Below are 21998 nucleotides of genomic sequence, written 5' to 3' on the forward strand. Positions count from 1 at the left end.
AAAAAAATATCTCTGGTTAGCTTCTTTCATTGTATTTTAGTCAGGCAGCTAAATATCCCTCAGGTGGATTTTAGTATAGTAGCTGTTTTAATGGAGCAAAATTTTCAAAGGTATGTCCCTTTTCCAGCTGTGCTCAGTCTCTGGTGACAAAATCTCTTAGAGCTCCATCAAGGGAAATTGGGGTGGAGGGTGGAGACAAGGCTTGGGTTTAAAGAACTGAAGAATTTTAAAGTTTGATATGTGATTAAGCTTATTAAGTTAATGATTTGGGATACATGAGCAAGATGACTGTGCAAAGAGTGGTTCCGTCACCCATCATAATTCTGTTTTCTTGCAAGTTAGTGTGTTTTGTTTCTTGAAGGAAAAAGTGCTAAATCTAGCACTTGAGTTTACTGTTTTGTCAGTAGCACTTGGGTTGATAACAACTCTCCATAATATTCTAACCGGTTTCCTTTTATCTGCTGATAGAATACTGTAGGGTTTGACACCTTTTTAGACATAAAAAGACCATCTTGTCTCAAGTAACAGCTGCCATTAGTCTCTTTCACCACTACATTTCTAAGCATCTTTCTTGACAGAAGAGCACAGAGCCAAGCTTGTACAACTCCCCAAAGTTAAATAATAATCTTCCCTGTTAACTAGCAAAAGATTTATCATGTTGGTAAATATTTCAGTATCTTCCAATGAAAAAAGTAAGAGCACGCATAGCTTGACAGTGGGATATACAGACATCAAGGAGTGGTTTGTTCGGCTTTTTTAACATACTTTGTTGTAGCTCTGCATATATTCGATGTAAACAGTACTTATTTTCCTTTCTGGTTGACTCCCCATGGACCCGAAATGAGTTACTGTAACAGGGAGTGCCAAATAAATGTTTCCCTTTAGCACAGTTTAAGAAACAAATTTGCTACATTTAAGTAGATGTTTAATACTGTTTATAAGTGGGAATAACCATATTTATACTACTAAGACAGAACTTAGGGATCTGCTCTGTATCTCTGCAGGAATCATTCAGGCTAGAGGGAAGCTGACATCAGAAGTGATAGAACAGGTAGAGTACCTGGGTTGGCACAGTAGTTTTACAGAAATACTTTCAGAAAAGTACTTGAAGAACGATGCATCCTTTACTTGCCCTACCTCCATAGCATGTATATCTTTATTACTCTAGATGAAGCGCCCTGATAGAGTGTGTTTGGGCTGACCAGGACAGATGATAAATGAAAACATATTCAAGGTCATCACGCTGATGAATCACATTCATTTATACTTACAGCCAGTTTAACATAATCTTGTAGAAATACTTCCTGCAGAAGAAAGTTATCTGTTACACCCAATCAATTTATTTAAACATCATCTTCACAAGTGTGAGAGGTTGCAAAGCAGTCAGCTTTGGTACAGTAAAAGCAGTTCCAAAGAAGAAAAAAAATCACCCCTAATCCTTAGACTGAGTAAAGTACAGAAAGATGAGAAATCAAAACACTTTAAAAACTATGATTTCCCTTCTGTAACAAATCACCAGTTTAATTGAAGTTGTTCCTAGTGATAAATGTTCTTGTTTATTTGCTGCAATGAGCAGCTATAGCCTAAATGAGAGAGCACATCCTGTATACAGTTGTTTTCACATCTATTGATGCTTCTAAAGTAGAAAACTTGCACAAAATTGAGATGCGTTGCAAACAAAAAATATAAATTTTTCTGCTTTTCATGCGTGAACTGTACTTATGGAATCAGATTAATTTGTAGCAATAATCAGGAACAGGTTGTTGTTTGTTTGTGTTTTTTTCCTCTGCAGTTCTTAGTATCTAATATGTCATTTCTGTTTTTCATCATTCACAAAACATGAACTTGTCATAATTCTGGCACAGTATTTTCAATGAACCATCCATCCCTGCCAGATTTGGAAAAGAAGCAAGAAAACTCTCCCAAAACTGTTCTTAACCCCCAATTATAAAGAAAACCCTAAACCACAGAAACGCACTGTGGGTTAAATTGTATGATCCCTCCAGCAAAAGAGCACATTCTCATACATGTGAAGGAAGGATAGTGATGTCATTCACATGATGTGGGCATTTTTATTAATGAAAATTCAAACTCTTGATTCCAACTTGCAGCATTCAAAAATCACAGCAAGGAAAATAATCATACATAATCAGTAACAATTTTTTTCCACAAAAAAATATCTGATCTCTCCACTACTGACCACTGCATAAGGAATCTCTCCATTTACAGTCCCCAGGTAACTGCAAGTCATTCTCCTTAGCAATTCTATTCTAGCTACCCTCTCACACCAGCTGGGTGGTTAAGAGTCTCCAGAAGAGGGAGACCATCTTCAAATCTGAAAATAAGTTTTCAGCATTTAGGATTTTTTTTTCTCATTTCTATGATACGTTTCTCATTTGGAAAATCAAATATAAATACATTTTCTCCATCTGCTCACAAGAGAGAAGAAACATACGTTCATTTTGGATAATTACAGATGGTATTATCTATGGACTACCTATTTCTTCTTTAAATATATCTGAAATTTAGCTTCCTAACTTTTAAAGTTTTAGCCTTTATAAAGAAAGAATTGACATTTTCATTAAGGCACAGATATTCTAAATTTCTGTCATTAACATTATACCTGGGTAAGAGTGGCCTTCCTTCTGGTTGGTCCACAGGAAAAGTTACAAACACTTAAAGACAGACAAAAAGGCATTTTCTAATAAGCTGTTGAAGACAAATTTTTTTTTTTTTTTTTTTTTTTTTTTTGTGTACAGAGATTGCTTCAGTAGGAAGAGATAGGAAGAATACCTTCAAAAATGCAGTTTTATTCATGTTCCCCCTTTCAAAACAAACATTTACACAGTATTTTTCAAAGAATCTGCAATACCATCATGAGATTTTGATTTTCTGTATCTTAATCTTCCTTCTATTATAAGTAGAAGTGAATGTTAGATGAGATTTCCTATCTTCTTTGAAGAAAAAAAGTCCCAAGCTATAAATGTTTCATTAAAACAGCCATAAAATTTCCTTAAATACAAAACCAGAACATCCTTACATGGCTTACCCCATTCTTTGGAAGATGCACACACTTAAACTGTTTATCATAGAGCATGGCAGATATAAATTTAGCTACCATGAAAGGTACATCTGTTGTGTGTCTCTATCTGGTCCTTCAGAGATAATCAACAAAATCAGCATCCCAGGATTTGAAAACCCATTTTAAAACTAGCAAAATTAAGTTACTGAAACAGAATGGAAAATTTCAGTTGGAAAGAGCTGTATCACTTTGTATTATTAAGAGTATCCAACATCAGTGCACACACTATTCTAATAAGTCTGGTTTTATGAACAGAACTAATAGCTGTACACAAAATCCTCATGATAGGCTGGGAGAAAAAACATTCTTATTTCATAAACAAACCTCCCCACTCCCATGTATACTATACCCTGATACATAAGTATCAAGTTCAGAATGTAATCACTTGCCTATAATCAGCTATTTTGTACTTTTGATAATATTTCAGTTTCAAACTTTAGCTCCAGTATGCAGTATTTCACAGCACTTCTTATTCATCAAAACTGTGTCTACATAAAATTGATAAGGCATACTGGAAAAACTTTGAGAAAAAAGTCTGTAAAAGCTGAAGATTGAGTATACTGTTATCATGACCTATTTTATGGAGAACCTAATTGATTTTGATTCTTCTTTTTAGTCTTTCAGACAGGGGAAGGGGACTTTCTGCCCACGCAGAAGTCAGAGCACTTCTGGCTTGCCACGTGGGACCAGAACCCAACCTCTCAAATGGTTCCTCTGGACTTTGGGAACAATTAACTTCTCCCACAGAGGATAGTTTTGGAGATACTTGCAATGAAAAACTATTACCAGCTTTTTTAAAATTGGTCGGTTTTTTCTTCCCTTTAATTATAAGGGCTGAGTCACTGTTTGTTCTTTTGCCACTAACAGTGTTACTCCTTTTTTTTGTAAAAGATTTTTTAAACTGACCAGGAATCAGTTGCTTTTTCTGCTGCTCATAAATCAGGTTTTTACTCAGGTTTCCATCATCACTGTCTTCACTAGAAGAGCATCTCTTCTGACATACACTCTTTTTAGAAGTTTTCCAAGCAGTTTGAACACAAGCTTTTTTAATGTGACAGTCACTTACAACACTTGCCGGCTTCTGAGACACTGGAAGCAGTTCACACCCAAGATGCAGTGTCTCTGCTGTTTGCCCACTACAGGCTAGAGATGCTGAACTGCTTATATTAAGGTCTTTTTGCATAATTTCAGCCAGGCTCTCAGCTTTTTTGTACTGATCTTGATAAATGCATATGCTGGGTTCCCTCGCGTAGTTTTCTGATGGCACATTTTTACCTTCCTGCACTAGTTTATTTAACTGATGCAAGGAAGACACATAATCTTTATCAGGATGCAAGGTTTCTTTTGTTTGTTTAAAAGACTGCAGTTGTATTACATCTTCACACAACAAAGGCTTTGATGGAATGGAAGTCTTCTTCAGAATTCGCTCACTTAAAGACCACTTCTGAAGTTGTCCCATAGCATCATCTGAAACCAAGTCATCTGAACTACCAGAATGATGTTGATCAGACTGCATAGCATCAGAATATTCTGAGCTATTTCTTACTGTTTCATGACCTGGTGGATGGGAGTGTTTTATGCACGTAGTTAAGCCAGCTGCTGGATCACAGGTGTCACCCCCACAGGCTGATGAAGCACTGAAGAAGGTTCCTTCCCAATCAATACTGCTCAGGTGTAGACCAGCTGTTACAGAGGAAGAGGACGACATCCCTGAATTTTTAGTAAATTCTGGTGGCAATACGGATGAGTCAGCCAACGTGCTCTGTAAGAGCAAGGAAGGTGATGCAGTCAGAGGAAGAGCAGCTGCTGATGCTGGCATCTGAACAGTTGCTGTGCTGGAAGCTGTAGCTAACACCAGATCTTTTGATTCAGTACTTCTCTGCTGTATCTGATCTGGGCGAGTTTTTATATCTGATGTGGAGTCTTGCACAGGAAGAATTCCACATTCAGATTTTAAATTAATTTGAGACAGAAGATCGCTAACTTCATCATAAACATTTGATAATTCATTTTCTTTTGGTCTGTTTTTCCTGTCTGAAAAAAAAAAAAAAAGCATATCAAAATGGCATATTAACTATAGTTCAGATCTCCTAGTGCTAAAGTATAAAATGGTAAGATAAAACCAGTCCCTGAAAGATATCATGCCCTGATCTTGATAAAACATGATAGTGCTCAGCAGTGGAAAAAATGTTTGTTGCTTTTTCTTCTTGTATTTTGGCAAGACCCATAAGTTCCTAAGAAATAAACTTTGGGCTTACTTTTTTGTTTCTTCTTCAGAACTTCTGACTTTTCTGCTTGATAAAGGGCAACAACATCAGGATAAGCAGCCTGAAACAAAGACTCCTCTTCTACCGTGACTACAAACAATTCCACAGGCTCATCTTCTTCATCAACATAATGTTCTAAAAAAATTCATGAATGTACATTAGACATATATATACACACAAATCAAAGCAGGGAATAAGAAAAACAAAGAACATAAGATTTATTTGAGTACAAAGAAGGTATGTAAAAAGGTCAAGAGTACAACATTTGAGATTTAGCTAAAACTAAAATCTTTTTCTTTCTGCCAGTCTCCTGGCACAAACAGGCACACTAAAGGTGGAAGTCTGTCAGCACAGCAAAATTTCTAAGTAGTAAACAGTCACAGCTTTGGGTACAGAGTGAAATAAGATATGAAATACAGAGCCCAGATCTTATTAACATGTACCAGAAAAAGTACTGAAGACCAAGTCCCTTGCTTTCTAGGTTGTTTGTTTTTTTTTTTCTCTTTTGAAGCATTGCTTTTACTTTCAGGGTAGGTGAAATTTGATGCGCATTTTCTGTTGTCTTCACAGAACAATATCCAATCTCACCCACAATGCTTTGCCTCATAATCTTGTCAAACTCTTCTCTTTAAAGCATGCTTTTCTCTTTTTCTATGAACTGTTTTGTTCCATAATGTACATAGAAACCAGACCAACCTGGTCTTTGCCACTCAATTTCAAAACAAGGAATTCCGTTTTTAACACGTGTCTTGACTATCCTGTATGAACAAAAATAAGTCCATTAAATGATTTTGTTTAAACAGGAAATTAAAAATCTAAGTTATCTAAAAATATTTCAATACTCCAATTTGTAATGATTCAGAGGAAAAAATATTCTAGTAATACACCTTTAAAAAATACACTACTTCTCTGTATAAGTTATACAGTAAAATTTTAGGTCTAGATTTTTTGGGGTTTTTTTTAACGATACAGCTCAGAGGAGCATAACAAGAAACCAAAAAGCTATTCTGTAACAGACAACTACAAAGCAGACTCCTACAAACACCATTTTGATATCTTCAACTAATGTCACAGGGAAGGCTGTTGCTATAGACAGCAACTTTCTGGATGACCAGACAGGCTCTTTTGCATGAGAGCACGAAGGAAGATAAAACATGAACTGAGCAGAGACAGTCAGTCTTTATGAGATTTTTCTAAAAAAATTATCTACAGCCCAGTTTAATAGGTTTCTACGTGTGAAGATGCTCCTGCTGAATTATTACTGAGTTTTTAACACTTATTAACAAAAGAAATCTTCTACAGCATGCATGATCTGTCTTTTAAACTGATGAAATACTAGAAAGTGTTATAGAGGATGTCAATTAATTAATTAATCAAGGTAAATGCTGGTAATTTATCTAGACAATCCATATAAAAAGTAGCCCCCAGTCTCTCCACTCTTCTGAAAGATAACACTGAATAGAACAGCTTCTCTGCAAGTAATAATTTAACAGACATATCAACCCATCACATTTCTACTAACTGTCCTCCTGTCCCCCAAAATTAAGGTCTATAAAATCCTGAGCAGCACCAAGAACATGCAAAAACCACTAACCTTCTTACAATACAAGAATATCAGGGGGGAAGAGGGGGAATTTGGGTTTTATTTGGGAAATGTAACCATCAGATACTAAAGTTAAAAAAAAAAAAAAAATCATAATTGCCTTCACACAGTGAAGTTAAGTTCAGATTTGCCGAAACACTGTAGATTCTAAAACTTCACCTAAGTTTAAGACAAGATTAGGAAAAAAATATAATTCGAGGCAGATAGAATAAGGTGGTACTAATTCTAGCTCAGAAAATCCTCAAGTAACAGAAACCTGGATGGTGGGAAAGTATTCTGGAGGAAACCAGTTACCTGCATGACTTGGTTTTGTTCCTTCATATCCCTTTTAGTAACAGGATACTTGGCCATTTTTATATTCCTAAATGCAGCAATCCTTAATGAAAATGTTGTTTTGAGAAGGGGTACCAGAATAGAACTGTAAGCCAATGATTTCATCAAACACATGGTACAACGACAGTTGGTAGGTCTGATAAGGAATCAGAGACCATGACTGAATCTGCATGCTCATTTCTACTTCTAAGCTCTTATTTTGAACCACAAAAGTCAATTAAACTTCTGCTAAGAACCGGAGCAGAGGATCAGACCTGTAATGCTAAATCTCATGTGCAGATCCAAAGAAAAAGAACAGAAACTAAGCACAGGAAAAAATGGGGTTTGCCATTTAGAATGAAACTGCTCTAAGTATTACTTTGTGCAGCAGTGGTATAAGAATTGGTGTACTGATCTAAATTTTCACCTCTATTCAAAATGAGCACAAAGCTTGAAAACAGAGATGGAAGAAAACCATTATATTTCTGTAAAGAGGAAAAAAAACTGTGATTTTCATCCAGCAGCAGAAGTAAATGTATCTGATTGGAGAAATCAAGCTACGTTACCGTATTGCCTGGAGTTGTTTTGTATCAGTGTATCCAGATTTTCTCTGGATCATATCATAACGTGTCAATAGTGCTAACAGCTTCTTACAGGCGTAGTGTTTAGTCCATTCCATCTTCTCAGAAGCAAATATCTGTTAGTATAAAAAAACACCCCAAACTTTAAAACTTTCTTATTCTGTTGGATCAGACAGCTATATAGTAGGGATACAGTACTAAATATTTTAAATGTATAGAATGCTTTTACACATCAGTGTAATGCCCAGTGATATCTCACTGGCAAGGGAGGGAACAGTCCTCTGTAACAGGGCAGATTGCTGTCAACAAGCCAAGGGAACAGTTGTGTAGTGGCAGCAGGAGGGACAAGACAGCTGTTAAACACCTTATCACATTCAGATCAGCTATGCAAGGAGCTGTGAAAATCATGGATTTTGCATGTAAGAGAAGGATGAACACAGATTTATACTAAAGCTACATTGCTTAACTGTAAACTATTATGCTATAAAGAATTCTAACACAGGAAATAAAACATTGTAAAAGATCTGCTTTCTCCAATGAAAACCAAAGTCATTCTAAGAAAACAATTCTAACATGCATGTATTAACTCCCCCCGCCCCGCCCGAAACTTCACAGGGTATTTATCCTTTCTTCTATGGACAGAGGAATAAACTAACCACTTTTGAGCTTTGTGCACTTTGAACAAAAGGGTCTCTGAACTTGAGAGTTGGCAGTATTGTGCTAAATACAAGTCTGCTAGCTGGTTTTGGGAAAACACACAACATTTAAAGAATTACCATATATGCACTGTGTCACTGTGAGGATGAAACAAGTACAAATAAAACCAAAAGCTGTATCAGTTAATACCTTTATGAAACGTGGATAAAAAAAAAAAACCCAACCAACTCTGGAACTTATATTATGGCCATATAGCCACACAGTATTTTATACACTATATAGATAATGCAGAATTCAGCAACACCATCTAGTAATACTTGACAGTGAAAAACAAACCAATTGGAAATGACCTTTTTTCTTAGTTCTCTTTATTCCACTCTTCTATGTAGCAATTGATATCTACTGATTTTTTTCAAAGTCTTCAATTTCAGGCTTTCAAAAAAATGAGTTATATTAAGAAGTTGTATTAAGATTCTTTTATTTTCAGTAAAATTACCAATGAAGATCAAAATTACCACAGATGACTTCCTTACTAATAAACAAAAAGCTATTGAGCTGAATAGGCGGTATTTTGTTCTATACCTGAAAGGACAATAAATTTGGCCTTTGACATTCCTTTATGTTGATCAATTTATTCTTGTTTACAAGAAATTCTTGGATAACCTTGAGATAAAAGAAAAAAAAAAAAAAGAGGCAGTTTAAGAGAGGGCAGAAAACTGAAATTTCAATTGATGGATTAAAAAAAAAAATTATCTTCAAATAAGCTTGTTTGTTACCTCAGAGAATGGAAAGCCCTCACAACTGTTAGCTTTTCTGCAGGTAAAACAAATGCATTAGGAACTGAATATCAATGGGAAAAATGCATAATTTAAATGCTCACCCCCGCACATGAACGCAGGGAAAAGCAGTTCAATTTTCAAGACATTCCTACTTTCTGATATTGTCCTCCACTGCACTTGCTTGTTTCACTCGCTCTAACTGATGCCATTCACAAGGGCAGCAGTATTTGGAGTCACTGGGTTTGCAGTATTTAGTGCTTTCACAGAATTTACATCCACTGTGCTTATGTTCCTTGGGAGATCCTATAGAAGCAGACGCACAAAGCATGAGGAGAAAGATCTTTCCAAACTTTCCAAATATTCAAAGCTAATAGTTCAAACGCAAAGTTCAGAACACATATGAATCTGACATGAATAGCAGCTCTAAGCAGATCTGGGTGCATCAGCTGTATTTATATATCTACAGTGAAAACTCACAAATAAAAACAAGCTTTCATTTTCTTCAAGACTTTTGCCTACATTTTCAGACCTTATACTTAAAACTTTAGTACCTAAAAACTACAGAAGCGCCTGACAAGCTGGCAAATATATATAAGTAACACATTTGAAACAAGCTTTTCCTTATCGAAGTGGTGGGTTTGAACGAGTTCACTGATCAAAGATGCTAACAAAATGAGGTTCCTTAGGATTAATTTCGTTTTAAGAAAACACTGCAGCAAAACCCAGCAATGTTAATGGATTAATGCAAGTCTTGATGCAAGACCAGTTCAGGCAACTAAAGAAATAGTTGCTTGTCAGTATAGCATACTTTCTTTATTGATAATGATAAAAAGGCAGATATTTGGGCTCATACAACAGCACTGTCATGACATTTCATCTGCTGTCAACTAGTTTCACAGCTGAAGAAAGGTAGTCCCCAGCCTCAAAAATTTTTATATGAAGATACATATACACAATACTGAAAATCTGAAGATAGACCAGAAGACGAATGACAAACAGTTTTTAATGCTAATCATAAGAAAACCCCCAAACCAACCAAACAGAAAAACGACACCGCCACACCCCCAAATGAAAAGCAAACAATGAGGCTAAAAAGCAACATTCGGTGCATTTCACACTGACCTGGATGATGGCACTCAGAACAGTGAATTACCCTTTTTACAACCAAAGGTTGTTCAGTATTATCATACTGAAATTGTTCTTTCCATTGCTCAAATCTAAAAGATGATATTAAAAGGATTAAGAAAAATTTTAAACTTTCATACTTAAAATAGAACACTGGAAAAATAGCCCCTTTATACTTCTTAAGCATCTAACCAAGAAACTGAGCTTTTCATTTTATAAAATAGTTTTTTACAGTACAGTATATGATTGTTGGATTTCTAGTCTTGACACATACATTATTGATAACAAACACAGAATGCATTTGGTATCTCATGTATCTCATGTCCTGATCTAGAACCCGATTAAAAAAATATAGCAAAGATCTCTCATCAGTCTCCATGACTTCCCTTCCAATATATCAACATACATCTGCTACCTCAAGAGCTAGGAGCCAGATAATGTTTAAAATGATTAAGAAGCTTGCCTGGTAAAACACACAATTCATTTAGCAAACAAAGGAAGGAATGCAGCAATCGTTCCCCTGCCCCAAATAAAATCATTACAAACGCTGTCTTGGAGCAAATCTTTGAAAAAAATCAAAGTACTTCAGCATACAGCATAAATTTTCATTTTACCTTTGCAATAAGTTTTGACCTCGCAAGGTCTCGATTAACTTTAAAGCTTGTTCTTTCCCAACTCCTGGAACACCCTATAGAGACAGAAATATGAAACGTTATTTAATGACAAAGCATTCAGATTTTCATGTATGTAGAGAAATTACAAAAATTATCCCAGGTTTTGAGAATAAATTAAGAAAAATATTTTTTGACCAAGTTCTAAAATCATAGAAGGTGACAGATTACAGCTGTACTCCTAGAAAATACCAGTAACATCTTGCCAACTAACTGTCAGAGAGCTGAAACTTTTCAGAATTGTCTTGGGAAGAGAAGATGAAGACAGATCTTTTGGATTTTAGTCAAAACATCGGAACTTAAGAGGTAGAAGAAATCCAGCAAAAAGTTTTCACTCACAGGAAAGAGATGCTTTATGGCCACAGAAACAACTTCTAATATCTGAAGACCTCAAGCACTTATGCAAAATCAATTCTGAGAGATGACAAAGTGCAAGAGCATTTTCTGAAAAATAACTAAAATCCCAATAAAACCACAAACCCAAAGGACCCAACCCTTCCCTTCTCTTAATTGTTTGCTTGATTTTGGTATTTACTTCAATATTACATCTGTAGTATGCATGCCCTTTATCAGAAAAGGGACTACCACTATGGGTAAAGATAGGAACAGCAAATGTTTTCATAGAATCATTTGGGTTGGAAGGCATCTTTAAAGGTCATCTAGTCCACGTTCCCCAACCCCATACCCCACAGTGAGCAGAGACATCTTCAGCTAGACCAGGTTGCTTGTTGCCCCATCCAATGTGACCTTGGAGGTTCCTTTTCTGAAAGCTAGCTCATGGACTGAAATTCAGAACTTACAGTAACCACTACACATACTGAAGAGTGAAAGTCAGTTGATTCAAAACAACCAGAGGAGGGCCACAAAAATGCTAAGATGGATGGAACACCTCTCTGGTGAGGAAAGGCTGAGAGCTGGGGTTGCTCAGCTTAGAGAAAAGAAGGCTCCAGGAGACCTTACTGCAGCCTCTCAATACATAAAAGGGGCTTGTAAGAAAGATGGGGACAAACCTGCTAGTAGGGCCTGTTGTGATAGGACAAGGGTAATGGTTTTAAACTGAAAGAGGGTGGATTCACACTAGATATAAGGAAGAAGTATTTTATAATGAGGGTGGTAAAATGCTGGAACAGGGTTGCTCAAAGAGGTGGTAGATGCCCCATCCCTGGAAACATTCAAAGGCAGTTAGAATGGGGCAACAAGTAACCTGATCTAGTTGAAGATACCCCTGTTTATTGCAGGGGAATTGAACCAGAAACCTTTGAAGGTCCCTTCCAACCCAAACTATTATGTGATTCTATGATTTAAAACACACATAGTACTTTTCCTGTTCCTCTTTCAATCCTTACCCTACTTTGGCAAGAATCAGTACAGTTGAGTATAAAGACTGCATTGAGTGTGCTTTCTACAGCATTATTACAAATAAATCTGTTCTTATTTTATTTCAGCTGTAAAGGCTGGACTGAATATATGCAACTATATGAAATAAACATACATTCAAAACCAATTAGAAATTCTCACTGGACTGCAGCCAGACACTCAGGCAGAGAGTCAGATATTCAGCTTCCACAAGGAAAGCATTGTTTTGGTATATATTCAACAAAGTGCATGAAATTATGGTGGTATTCTCATTTATCTATTCTGACAATCCCCATTCCCAACGTACCCCTATAATTCAGCTTTCCTTCAAAATTTTTATCTTCATCCACTTTTCTGGGCTGTAGTAACTCAAAAAACCTATCTGACAGTACATAATGGTGTCACTTTTAGACTATGCAAGAACCTGGTATTCTGGGAGCTGCTAGTTCCATTACAATAACCACTGATTAGCCACCATTTTTTTCTACTCCCTCTCTCTTTAAACGTTCATTTTGTAATAATAATAAACAACTGTTTAAAGATCCCTATAACAGAAGCAAGTACTTCAGAAAAAAAAAATAGAGCTATTTGCTCTTTCATCAGTATCAATTGTTTAAAAGGACAGTTTTATCAAATTGTAACCACAATGATTTGAGAATTACTAGATATCTGTTGCCTGAAGTCACTGTACAATGAACTGCATGGAAAACAAGTTTCATCCCACTTCCTTTCCATTTCAAATAGTCATTACAACAGCTTCTGTTCAAAGTTTCCAAAAAAATTTCTAGCGCTTACAGAAAAAGAAAGAAAGAAAAAAGTGAAATAGTAATGAATGAGATCCCTCTCTCCTCATTCATCAGGAAATTTTTTAAATAGGTGATGTCTACTTCTTCATATATCATTTATTTACAACTGACAGAACTAAAAGGGGATACATTCAAACTGCATCCAGAACTGGCATTACTAATAACTACAGTTCAAAACTTACTAAGTCTTCCAAACAGCACAGACAAAGCTGTTTTTCTTATTTTCCACAGCTACTCTACCAGGGATGTACTTATATGTGAATGACTACAAAGCATCCTCACAAACAACTGAGTTTTTGCACCTTTGCTCAATGTAATCAACATCTAAACTTTTGTCTTCGCCTCTACTATAGAAAAACACATATTAGTTTTAGAAAGGTTAATGTTCATGAACCATCTTAATTCCCTTTAAGCCTTCATTAATAAAATTTACAGTGACTTATTAAGCATCTTTTCCAACTAGATCACAGTAATCATGCGTCGCATAGTTCTGTCAGCATGCATGTCTCCCTTGATACAGTTTAAGTTAAGACAATGTTTAAGACTAATAAAAAATAATTATATTGCTTACCTTTGGAAGATAATCACAACCCAGAAGAACAGCTAGCCCGATCAAAGTTTCTCTGTCACAACCAAGCTTCTCCTTAATAGAGGACATTGTGTAACAGTCAAGATGTGGATCCTGCATGAAAAATTTATCACACATGTTATTTCTGTAACATCAGGGAAGGAACTGCCCTGAGTCACATTCAGTTGTGATTGTTTACCCATCCCTAATCACCCATATCTGAAGGAAATGGGTCTATCACATAAGAGGGGTCTGATAACAGAAAAAATAGGCAGCAGTTAAAAATGTGTAATGTAATGCATGGACACAACATGAATAACTACAGTTCAGGAATTTCAAGTTTTAAGTATGGGCATCAACTGTTGAAAGAAACTAAAATAAGCCAAGGGATGGTTTTATTGTTTGCCACCTGTAGAAAAAGTATGGCAAAACTAACATTACCCAGTACTAGTGGCTGTGTAAATCACCTCAGGAACTGCAGTTTTTAAAATCCATGTAAACATTTTAATGTGCTACTTGAGTAAAAAAAAAAAAAAAAAAAAAAAAAAAAAAAGGTTTAAAGGGTACAGGGACTCAAACACAATAATCTTGATTTCATGTTAACATGAATCAAAACACAGGGGACTGTCTCTCTGCAAAGGACAACCCCTCCCCTCTCCAAGTCAACAACCCAAAATAATCCAGTTTTCTGGAACAGATGCCTCTGAAATACACACATTCACGGAAATTTATTTTTTTTTATGTTGGCTTAGATATGTAACAAAGTACACATGAAAAGATTGAGGCCACCTTCATTTTTGGTGATGACAAGGAAGTTGAATCAAAGAAAAGAGCCAGATCATGACAGAAGCCAAACACAATGCCAAAGCAAATCATCTTCCACCAACTTGAACTATTTTTTAAAACGTTAATTTTTCATAGTGCTTTTTTTCTGTTCTGATTTTTGCCTATTACTGAAGTACTTTCTCAACAAGTCCTTCAGGTGAACATTATTTAAAATTCCAAACCCATATCATTTTTCTTCCACTTTCTTGTTAGATTCACCAGACAGAACACATGCATTCCTTTCTCTGATTTATAGAGAAGGTATAAATTATAGAAATCCGGGGTTGCCTTTCGCTAGTTCTGGAAAACTTCATTCTTAACAGATGAACACTTAAGCTCAAGGTCGTAACTTAATTTGTTTTTCTGAATGATCACAACAATTGATTATAATGCAGATGTATGATCCCTACCCCATTTGTGTTCGATTGGAGACTAACAGTATTAATTTTAAGTATATTCATAATAAAACAAGCCTGTAAGATGCAAGTGTATGAACACTGTTATTAAACCCAGGAGGCTGACCACTCCTGCATGCCCTAATGGTAAATTTACAGGAAGCGATTACTTCACTCAAATTCTCCACTGTAGAGGAAGAAAGGAGCGGGGTGTGTGTGCGGAGTTTGCTACTTAGCTTTATGTTACACATCACAGGACACTACAAACACAGACAATAACACCGTAAGTGTTCTTCAATTAAGTAGTTTTCCTCTCACATCCAATGCATGAATTGCCATCATAGCAAACAAAACGTTTCTATCTTAAATGTACTATTTTAAACAAACTCAATTACTAGAGAGTAAATCAGATAATATCTAAGCAATTGTTTCAAGCTCCTTCTTTCTGTTTACATTTCTGGGAAGAGTCTAAAGAGAGGGTGAGAACAGGATAAGGTACATTACCTTAGCATTCATGGCAAAGTTCCTATAAACTGTTTGAGCTCCATATAAGAAGACATCTCCATCATTGGTAATGCAGCCATCAACATATCCTTTTGTATTTAGGTAGGCACACATTGCCTCTGCTTCCCCGGTTGCTTGAACCCAAGGGACACCTAAACACTCCAGCAGTTCGAGACACTAAAACGAATCCAAAAGGAAAGAGTGATTGAATGCTTAATTAGATTCACTTATTAGCGTAGGCTTTTTCAGACATAAATATATACAAAACCTGCTACTGTTGCACTGCCTATAGAATACTACATCAATATAAGCACTACTGAGAAATACAGTTTACTGTAATAATCAAAAGAAATATCGAACCAAGAGCAATGTATTAGTTACAGGACTCAAACACAGCATGACTAATGGTTACTCCTTCACAAAAATCTTTACACTTTAAACAGATATTTAGGGATGCTTTCCCAAGACGAGTAAGAAAGGAATATTTATCTTTGTGAAGCCATGCTGTTTATTCAAGTAGTAATAATGGGCTAGCACAGACATCTTTCTACAGTTGCCAGACTTCCTGAGAATATCAAGCATGAAAGTACAGTACTATCAGCCTTGTAAGACATGGTATAAAACTTACTGATAAATACTCATATATACTTCTTACAAATTTCAGGAAAAATAATTTATTTTAGAGTCTAAGAATGAATGTATCAATTCACAGTTTAATCTACTGAAGCCATGAGCACCCATAAATTCACTTTCATAAGATTTTGAATAGACAAAAATGGTTAACCATCTGCAACAATGAATGAAGAATTACTGAATAGGGGTCTTTGCAACCACAGTTGTCTCAACCATCTATACCAAGACAACTATAGTGTCTTCCTTTTAGCCTAATTCAGTAGGTTTCCAACAAGTGTATTTTCTTAGCTATTCAGCTAAGCTATTCAGTTTACCAAATCATAAATCTAGATTACAAAACAGTTCTGTGTACCCCTTCAAAAACACACTAGCTTAGCTTACATAGGTACTCAATACGTTCCTGTTTTCACGTATATCCCAAGCTAGGAAAAAACCCACAAAAGTATCAATACTAACTCTATAAAAGAACAAAGAAGTTGAATTTCTGTAATAAACACACAATTATGACCGTGGCTCACTACAGCATAACACGCACAGGAACCCAGCAAAACAAAATTATTCTAATTGACACTTTTTGTCTTCTACAGCAACAGTTAACAGATGCTGTAAGGCCCATTTCAAAGGCATGTGCTCCCTCAAAACACTGCTGAAAACTGTTGTGTAGAAAACTATTAATTCTTTCAAGTTGTATTTAATTTGGTCAGCATTTCTTCTTGCAACATTAAAAATACTGAAATACAGCCTTCTGTTACTCACCTCCTTTAATATGGTTTTAAATAAAGATCTCCCCGTTCTTGCAGCTCCAACTTTCTTTGAAGGGCCATAGCGCATCTCGTTCCTCTTACTCATGGTGTCTGCTTTCAACTTGGGGGCCTCTCCCTCCATGACAAATACTAGTTTAATTCCCATTGATGTTAAGAAAGAGAACCGAAAAAATAGGTTTCTGCAATAAAGCAAAGTGTTCCATAAGCTGCAGAATTAGGGAAGCCTGATGTCTTTTGATGTTTTCCTTATAGCCTACCCAAGGAACAATCTTAGCTTTCTCTCCACCTTTTATTATTCCCTCACCCCCAAGCTAACAAAGCTTTTGTCTATATCACTGTCTTTGGTTGAAATTGTTTTACTATGAACTTGTAACAGCTTTACAAAATTACCACATAAGGACAAGAAAAATCTTTTTTAGGTGTAAAGACGTAAGCAGATTTAAAAGGTTTAATAAAAAATATTCAATATTCAAAGTCTGCTTCCAAACATATAACCATGTTGATTCTTTTATACCAAATTTTAATCCCAAACCTATCAATACAGGTACATCAGATTCTGAAGTGACTGAATGCTATGGTATTAGACAGACTCAGATACATCACAATGCCAATTTATCGCATATGCAAGCCAGCGTAACTGATGGGTGGAATCTTGCAAGGGCACAATAATAACTATTTGGTCTATAACAGAAAAATTGACAGCAGTAATATCAGAAAGAATATGCTTTTACCAGTAATTCGGAGATCAATCTTTCAGAAGCAGTAGACCAAACATTTTTATCTCTGACTGACATGGAAAGACCATTACTATAGATTTAATTTTGTACATTTGCTATTGGTAAAAATAGATTAAGCTGATCTTTTGAGGCTAATTCCATTTTCACAAATGATACAAACAATTATTGCAGTTAAGTTCCTCTAAAATTTCCAACTGCATGAAAACACTTTTTTTTTGGTAGAAATCTGTTCATCCCTTTGTCTTGCTTTGGAAAGACGGTATAAGAGATCTGGACTGATGCCCCCATTCTACTGCACACAGGACATCCTATCAGAGGGAAGTAATGATTTTGGTCATGCTTCAAGTTTTACAGTTAATTATCCATTTGGGGTCATAAGCATAACATTTTAGGAAACGATTCTCAGAGGATGCTATTTCATATCAGCTGAATTCCACGGAAACCACAGGAACGTCTAACAGGAGTTCAGGATCCTTGAGCTAATCAATAACGTCATTTATAAAATTTGTACATTTTTTCATTTTTTGTTAGCATCATTTGCAGAAAACAGTGCTTGGAAGTTAAAGCTGCTTATACTTGCTCATCCCTTAAGCATGTGATTTGATTAAATTAAAAATATATTCAAGGTTGCTCATAAGCCTGATGAATGATTTAAACATATTTAATTCAACAGGGGGTCTAACTAGAATTTTTAATTTATAAGGCAGATCAGGTAGAGCATGCATGACTTTCAGTATGCTCTGAATTGACTAGCACCCAAACTACTGTGATAAACAGTTGAAACTATTACAGTACCTTCCATCACACAGCCTCAGAAATATATAGGAATTAGCACAATGATTTGTGTTCCTTGATGGTCTGTATATCAGTGATATACCACAGTAAGACAAACATGGTTCTGCTTACGCCTGTCTCATCATCTATGAGATCTACAGCTGAGACCTCAAGACAAGGTTGGCTGGGCCCAAGAAATTCTACTTGTACCCAAGCATTAAGTTGAATTCAGCCAGTATGACTGAGCCTTCACTTCAAACCCTTTACATATGGGTAGCACAAGCTAGAACAACAGAATCAAAACACCAGAGTCGTATAAACTGCAGAGGTTTTCTTAAATTTAGAGCAAGTATCATACCTAAATTACACAATTCCAACGCTTTTAGCTACAATAATTTATATGGATACTATACCTCAGATGTGGCTTGGTAACTACTCCAATCATCTTTTTAACAGTCTGTGCTTCGCAAACCCACAGACTTAAATCAACAGCAAGTGTTTTTCCTTTGAGACTGCTCAAGTTGATAGGCTGTCTCACAGGCTCAAGGATTTGCCACAAATGAGTCACTCCCATTGTTCCAGCTTCTTTGTTGTCAGCATGAAGGTTTCAGCTGTGAAGCAAAATAGAATACTTTCAGAACAGGAAGTATGATATATTATGAACATGAGGTTCAGAAAATAAATATTTAGTCATTTATCAGTTTTACTTTTATGAGCCAAGAACACTTGAGATCAAACCCTCTAGTTCACAAATGCTTTATTACTAAGTACCTTCTTTGGACTGTACATTTTCAGCGCTGAACATAAATAAAAGCAAACTCAGTTGGGGGAAAAAATGAAAAAAAAAAAAATTTCCAATTCTCATGTGTCCCTTACATACACACAATCCAGGTTTTATTTAAAAACACAGAAAAACCACACCCCTCCAGGGAATTACTTCCTGATCTGAAGTGGTAGGACTTGCATTAAAATATTTCTCTTCAATCAGAAGTAGCTTAAAGCTACTTGAGGAATATTTACAATGATGACAGACCTTAAAACTTTCCTTAGTATTCCAAGATGATATAAGAAGGATCAACAGCCACACATTCTGGATTGGGAAATTCAAGTCGGACTTTAGGAAATAAAATGAGACGGTACTGCAGCACTGGTTGCCCACCGGTTTCAGAATCTCCATTTTTGGAGACTTTAAACATCCAGCCAGCATTCTGTCTTACTGGTTTAATCCAATACTGGTGGAAGTCCCCCTCTGAGCACAGAATCCACACTGATGGCCTCCAGAGGTCCCTTCCAACATTCTGGTATGTGTAACACTGTGACTGCAGAAACACACCACTGTGTATGTTTTTACTAGTTTAATTTTGGTATGGTGTGACTGGCACTCTCTATAATGAACGCCAGCTAAAAACATCCTCCTATTAGGTTGTATATTTCTTTGTCTTTTATTTAACTTTACTTATATAGCTCTATTCTCCATGATACCCCATTACAAGATTTAATCTCCTTCCTTTTCTTCTTCATTATTCCTCTGGTTTGCACATCTTGCAAGTTCTATACAAGGTCTCTAACACATACTCTGCTTTCCCCCTCACAATACCAATCTACTCCTGCACTATCTTATTGTACAAAGTTTGCCCTATGCTTACTTCTCTACTTTTCCCTCTTCTCCCTCGAGAAGATAAAAAACAAGTAAGATCTGGAACATTTTCTGTTTCTTTCTTTCTGATTTTAGAACTACCATATACTCACCCTCCATGGAATAAATCATGCCTAGACAAGCTAACTACCTGTGCTCTGAGATCTGTCTAAGGCACATGAGGAGCTATGTCGCCTGCTCGTAGCAGTTTGTCAGAACAAGTAAGCAAGCCTGTCTCTGCAGGGTGCCTTGTTTTATGCTCTAAAACTGCTTCAAAGCAAGGCAGCAAATCAATTCTCAGGTTGTTTTTAAATCAAGTTCTCACATTCAGACTTAACTTTCAACGGAAATCATGTTTCTCTAAACCATTTCTTTAACAACTACAATTACTTGATCTGATTTTAGTTACATGCATACAGGGCATAATGTATTGCTTCCGCTGTTGTTATACCTCAAGCATGTAAAATGAGTTAAAAAAATAACTGAAACACGCAAATAAATTTCTTGAAGTGCAAAATGATCAATTCTCTGATGCACAGGGGAAGCTAACAAAAGGCATCCAAACCTTCTCGAAAGACAAGTGTGATACTCTCAGCTTCAGTGAGGTTTAACAAGAGAACACATAACAAAAAAAGGGAGATGACTTTTTGATGTTATTTGGTTCCTGCCAGTCTTCATCGATACAAATTTAAAAAAAACTTTGTTAGTTGGTTTCTAAAAATTGTTATGGAGTGTCACATGTTACCTAATTAACAGGAAAGACAAATACATTGGAAACACTTAACATTCCATGAGATCACAAATAATAATAAAAAAGTATAAAAAATTGAAAACTACAAAAAGCCCCCATTTTTTCATCAAGAGATAATGGTATTGTTATTTGAGGACAGAAGTCTTCCTATCCCCATTCAATATATATCTAAAGTTGAGTTACGAAAACCTGACAGACCTACCTTTGCTTTTTTGAGCATATTCTATAAAGTATTTAGATCTGGATCCTGTATACAAGCAGATCTACTACTTTTAATAGGAGTGATCTGTCTACTCAGATTTTATTGAGGAGCTTCATTCATCACAAGCCTCCAACTGCTTAGACAGCTGTTAACTTCTAAAGAAAGAAGACCAAACCTGATTTTTTTCATATACTTAGAAACCACTAAAGACATCATGTCATTAGAAGATCATTGATATGAAATAAAAAGTTAAAAATAAATCCCACAAAGCCTCCTCAATTTCTTATTGTGCCAGTATGTGCCATAGCTATATAGCTTTTAAGACTATATTCGAGTCTACAAAGTTTTTTACAGAGCCAGTTACTCGAAAATAATTACAGAGACATTTAACACTGAAGTTTAATTCATACAGGTATGCTTTCACCCATCGCTAAGGTAACTTGTAAAGACTGCCAAGCATATGCTTTATATCTGACCCAAACGCCTTTAAAAAAAAAGGGGAGAAAAAAATAGAAAAAAAAAAAAAAAGCCCACGTTTCTGACAACACTCCCACTCCCTCTCTGTGCTACTGTGACACCCCAGCACCTGACACAGCTTTGCCGATAAACCTGAGCACCTGAAGCACAACAGTGGCACGCTTCAGGATTTGCAAATTCCTCCTTAAACTCCTACAGTTTTCTTCTCTAGGAAAAATGAAAAAAAAGTTAAAAAAAAATAGAAGTTGCCCGAACACGACGCAACAGGACGCAACCACTCTGAATGCGAGCATTTTTTTAAAATTCCCGCCTTAATGAGAACTGGAGATAATAAACCACCACGCAGCCCAAAGCAGGCGTTTCCCTGACACGCCATGAGACGAACCCCTTTTTGGAGAGCCCGCCCTGCCCGCTCCGGGGACTGCAGGCCTCTCGCCCCGCTCTCCCGCCGCGCTGCCCGCTGCCCCCTTCCCGCCCGCGAGCGGACGCCGGC

General features: G+C 36.2%; 1 protein-coding gene across 2 annotated transcripts in view; it reads right to left on the bottom strand.

Moving 5' to 3' along the window:
• Positions 1–2058: 2058 nt before the first annotated feature.
• GEN1 (GEN1, Holliday junction 5' flap endonuclease) overlaps positions 2059–21998 on the bottom strand; it is a 40396-nt gene continuing 20456 nt past the window's right edge. The window contains exons 3-16 of one of the 2 annotated variants that reach the window (XM_026844803.1): positions 21638–21710; positions 18853–19050; positions 16921–17107; positions 15532–15708; positions 13811–13921; positions 11021–11094; positions 10404–10498; positions 9434–9584; positions 9279–9315; positions 9085–9165; positions 7831–7961; positions 6046–6107; positions 5341–5484; positions 2059–5116 (exon numbers count right to left, since the gene is read on the bottom strand). In XM_026844803.1, the coding sequence (XP_026700604.1) occupies positions 3672–5116; positions 5341–5484; positions 6046–6107; positions 7831–7961; positions 9085–9165; positions 9279–9315; positions 9434–9584; positions 10404–10498; positions 11021–11094; positions 13811–13921; positions 15532–15708; positions 16921–17107; positions 18853–19013 (2856 nt within the window). In that variant the 5' untranslated portion in view covers positions 19014–19050; positions 21638–21710 and the 3' untranslated portion in view covers positions 2059–3671. Of the gene's footprint in view, positions 5117–5340; positions 5485–6045; positions 6108–7830; positions 7962–9084; positions 9166–9278; positions 9316–9433; positions 9585–10403; positions 10499–11020; positions 11095–13810; positions 13922–15531; positions 15709–16920; positions 17108–18852; positions 19051–21637; positions 21712–21998 lie in introns of those variants that run through there. The other variant, XM_026844802.1, reaches the window with a different exon arrangement.

The sequence above is a fragment of the Athene cunicularia genome (assembly GCF_003259725.1).
Source record: "Athene cunicularia isolate RWA chromosome 3 unlocalized genomic scaffold, athCun1 chr3_part1, whole genome shotgun sequence".
Lineage (NCBI taxonomy): Eukaryota > Metazoa > Chordata > Aves > Strigiformes > Strigidae > Athene > Athene cunicularia.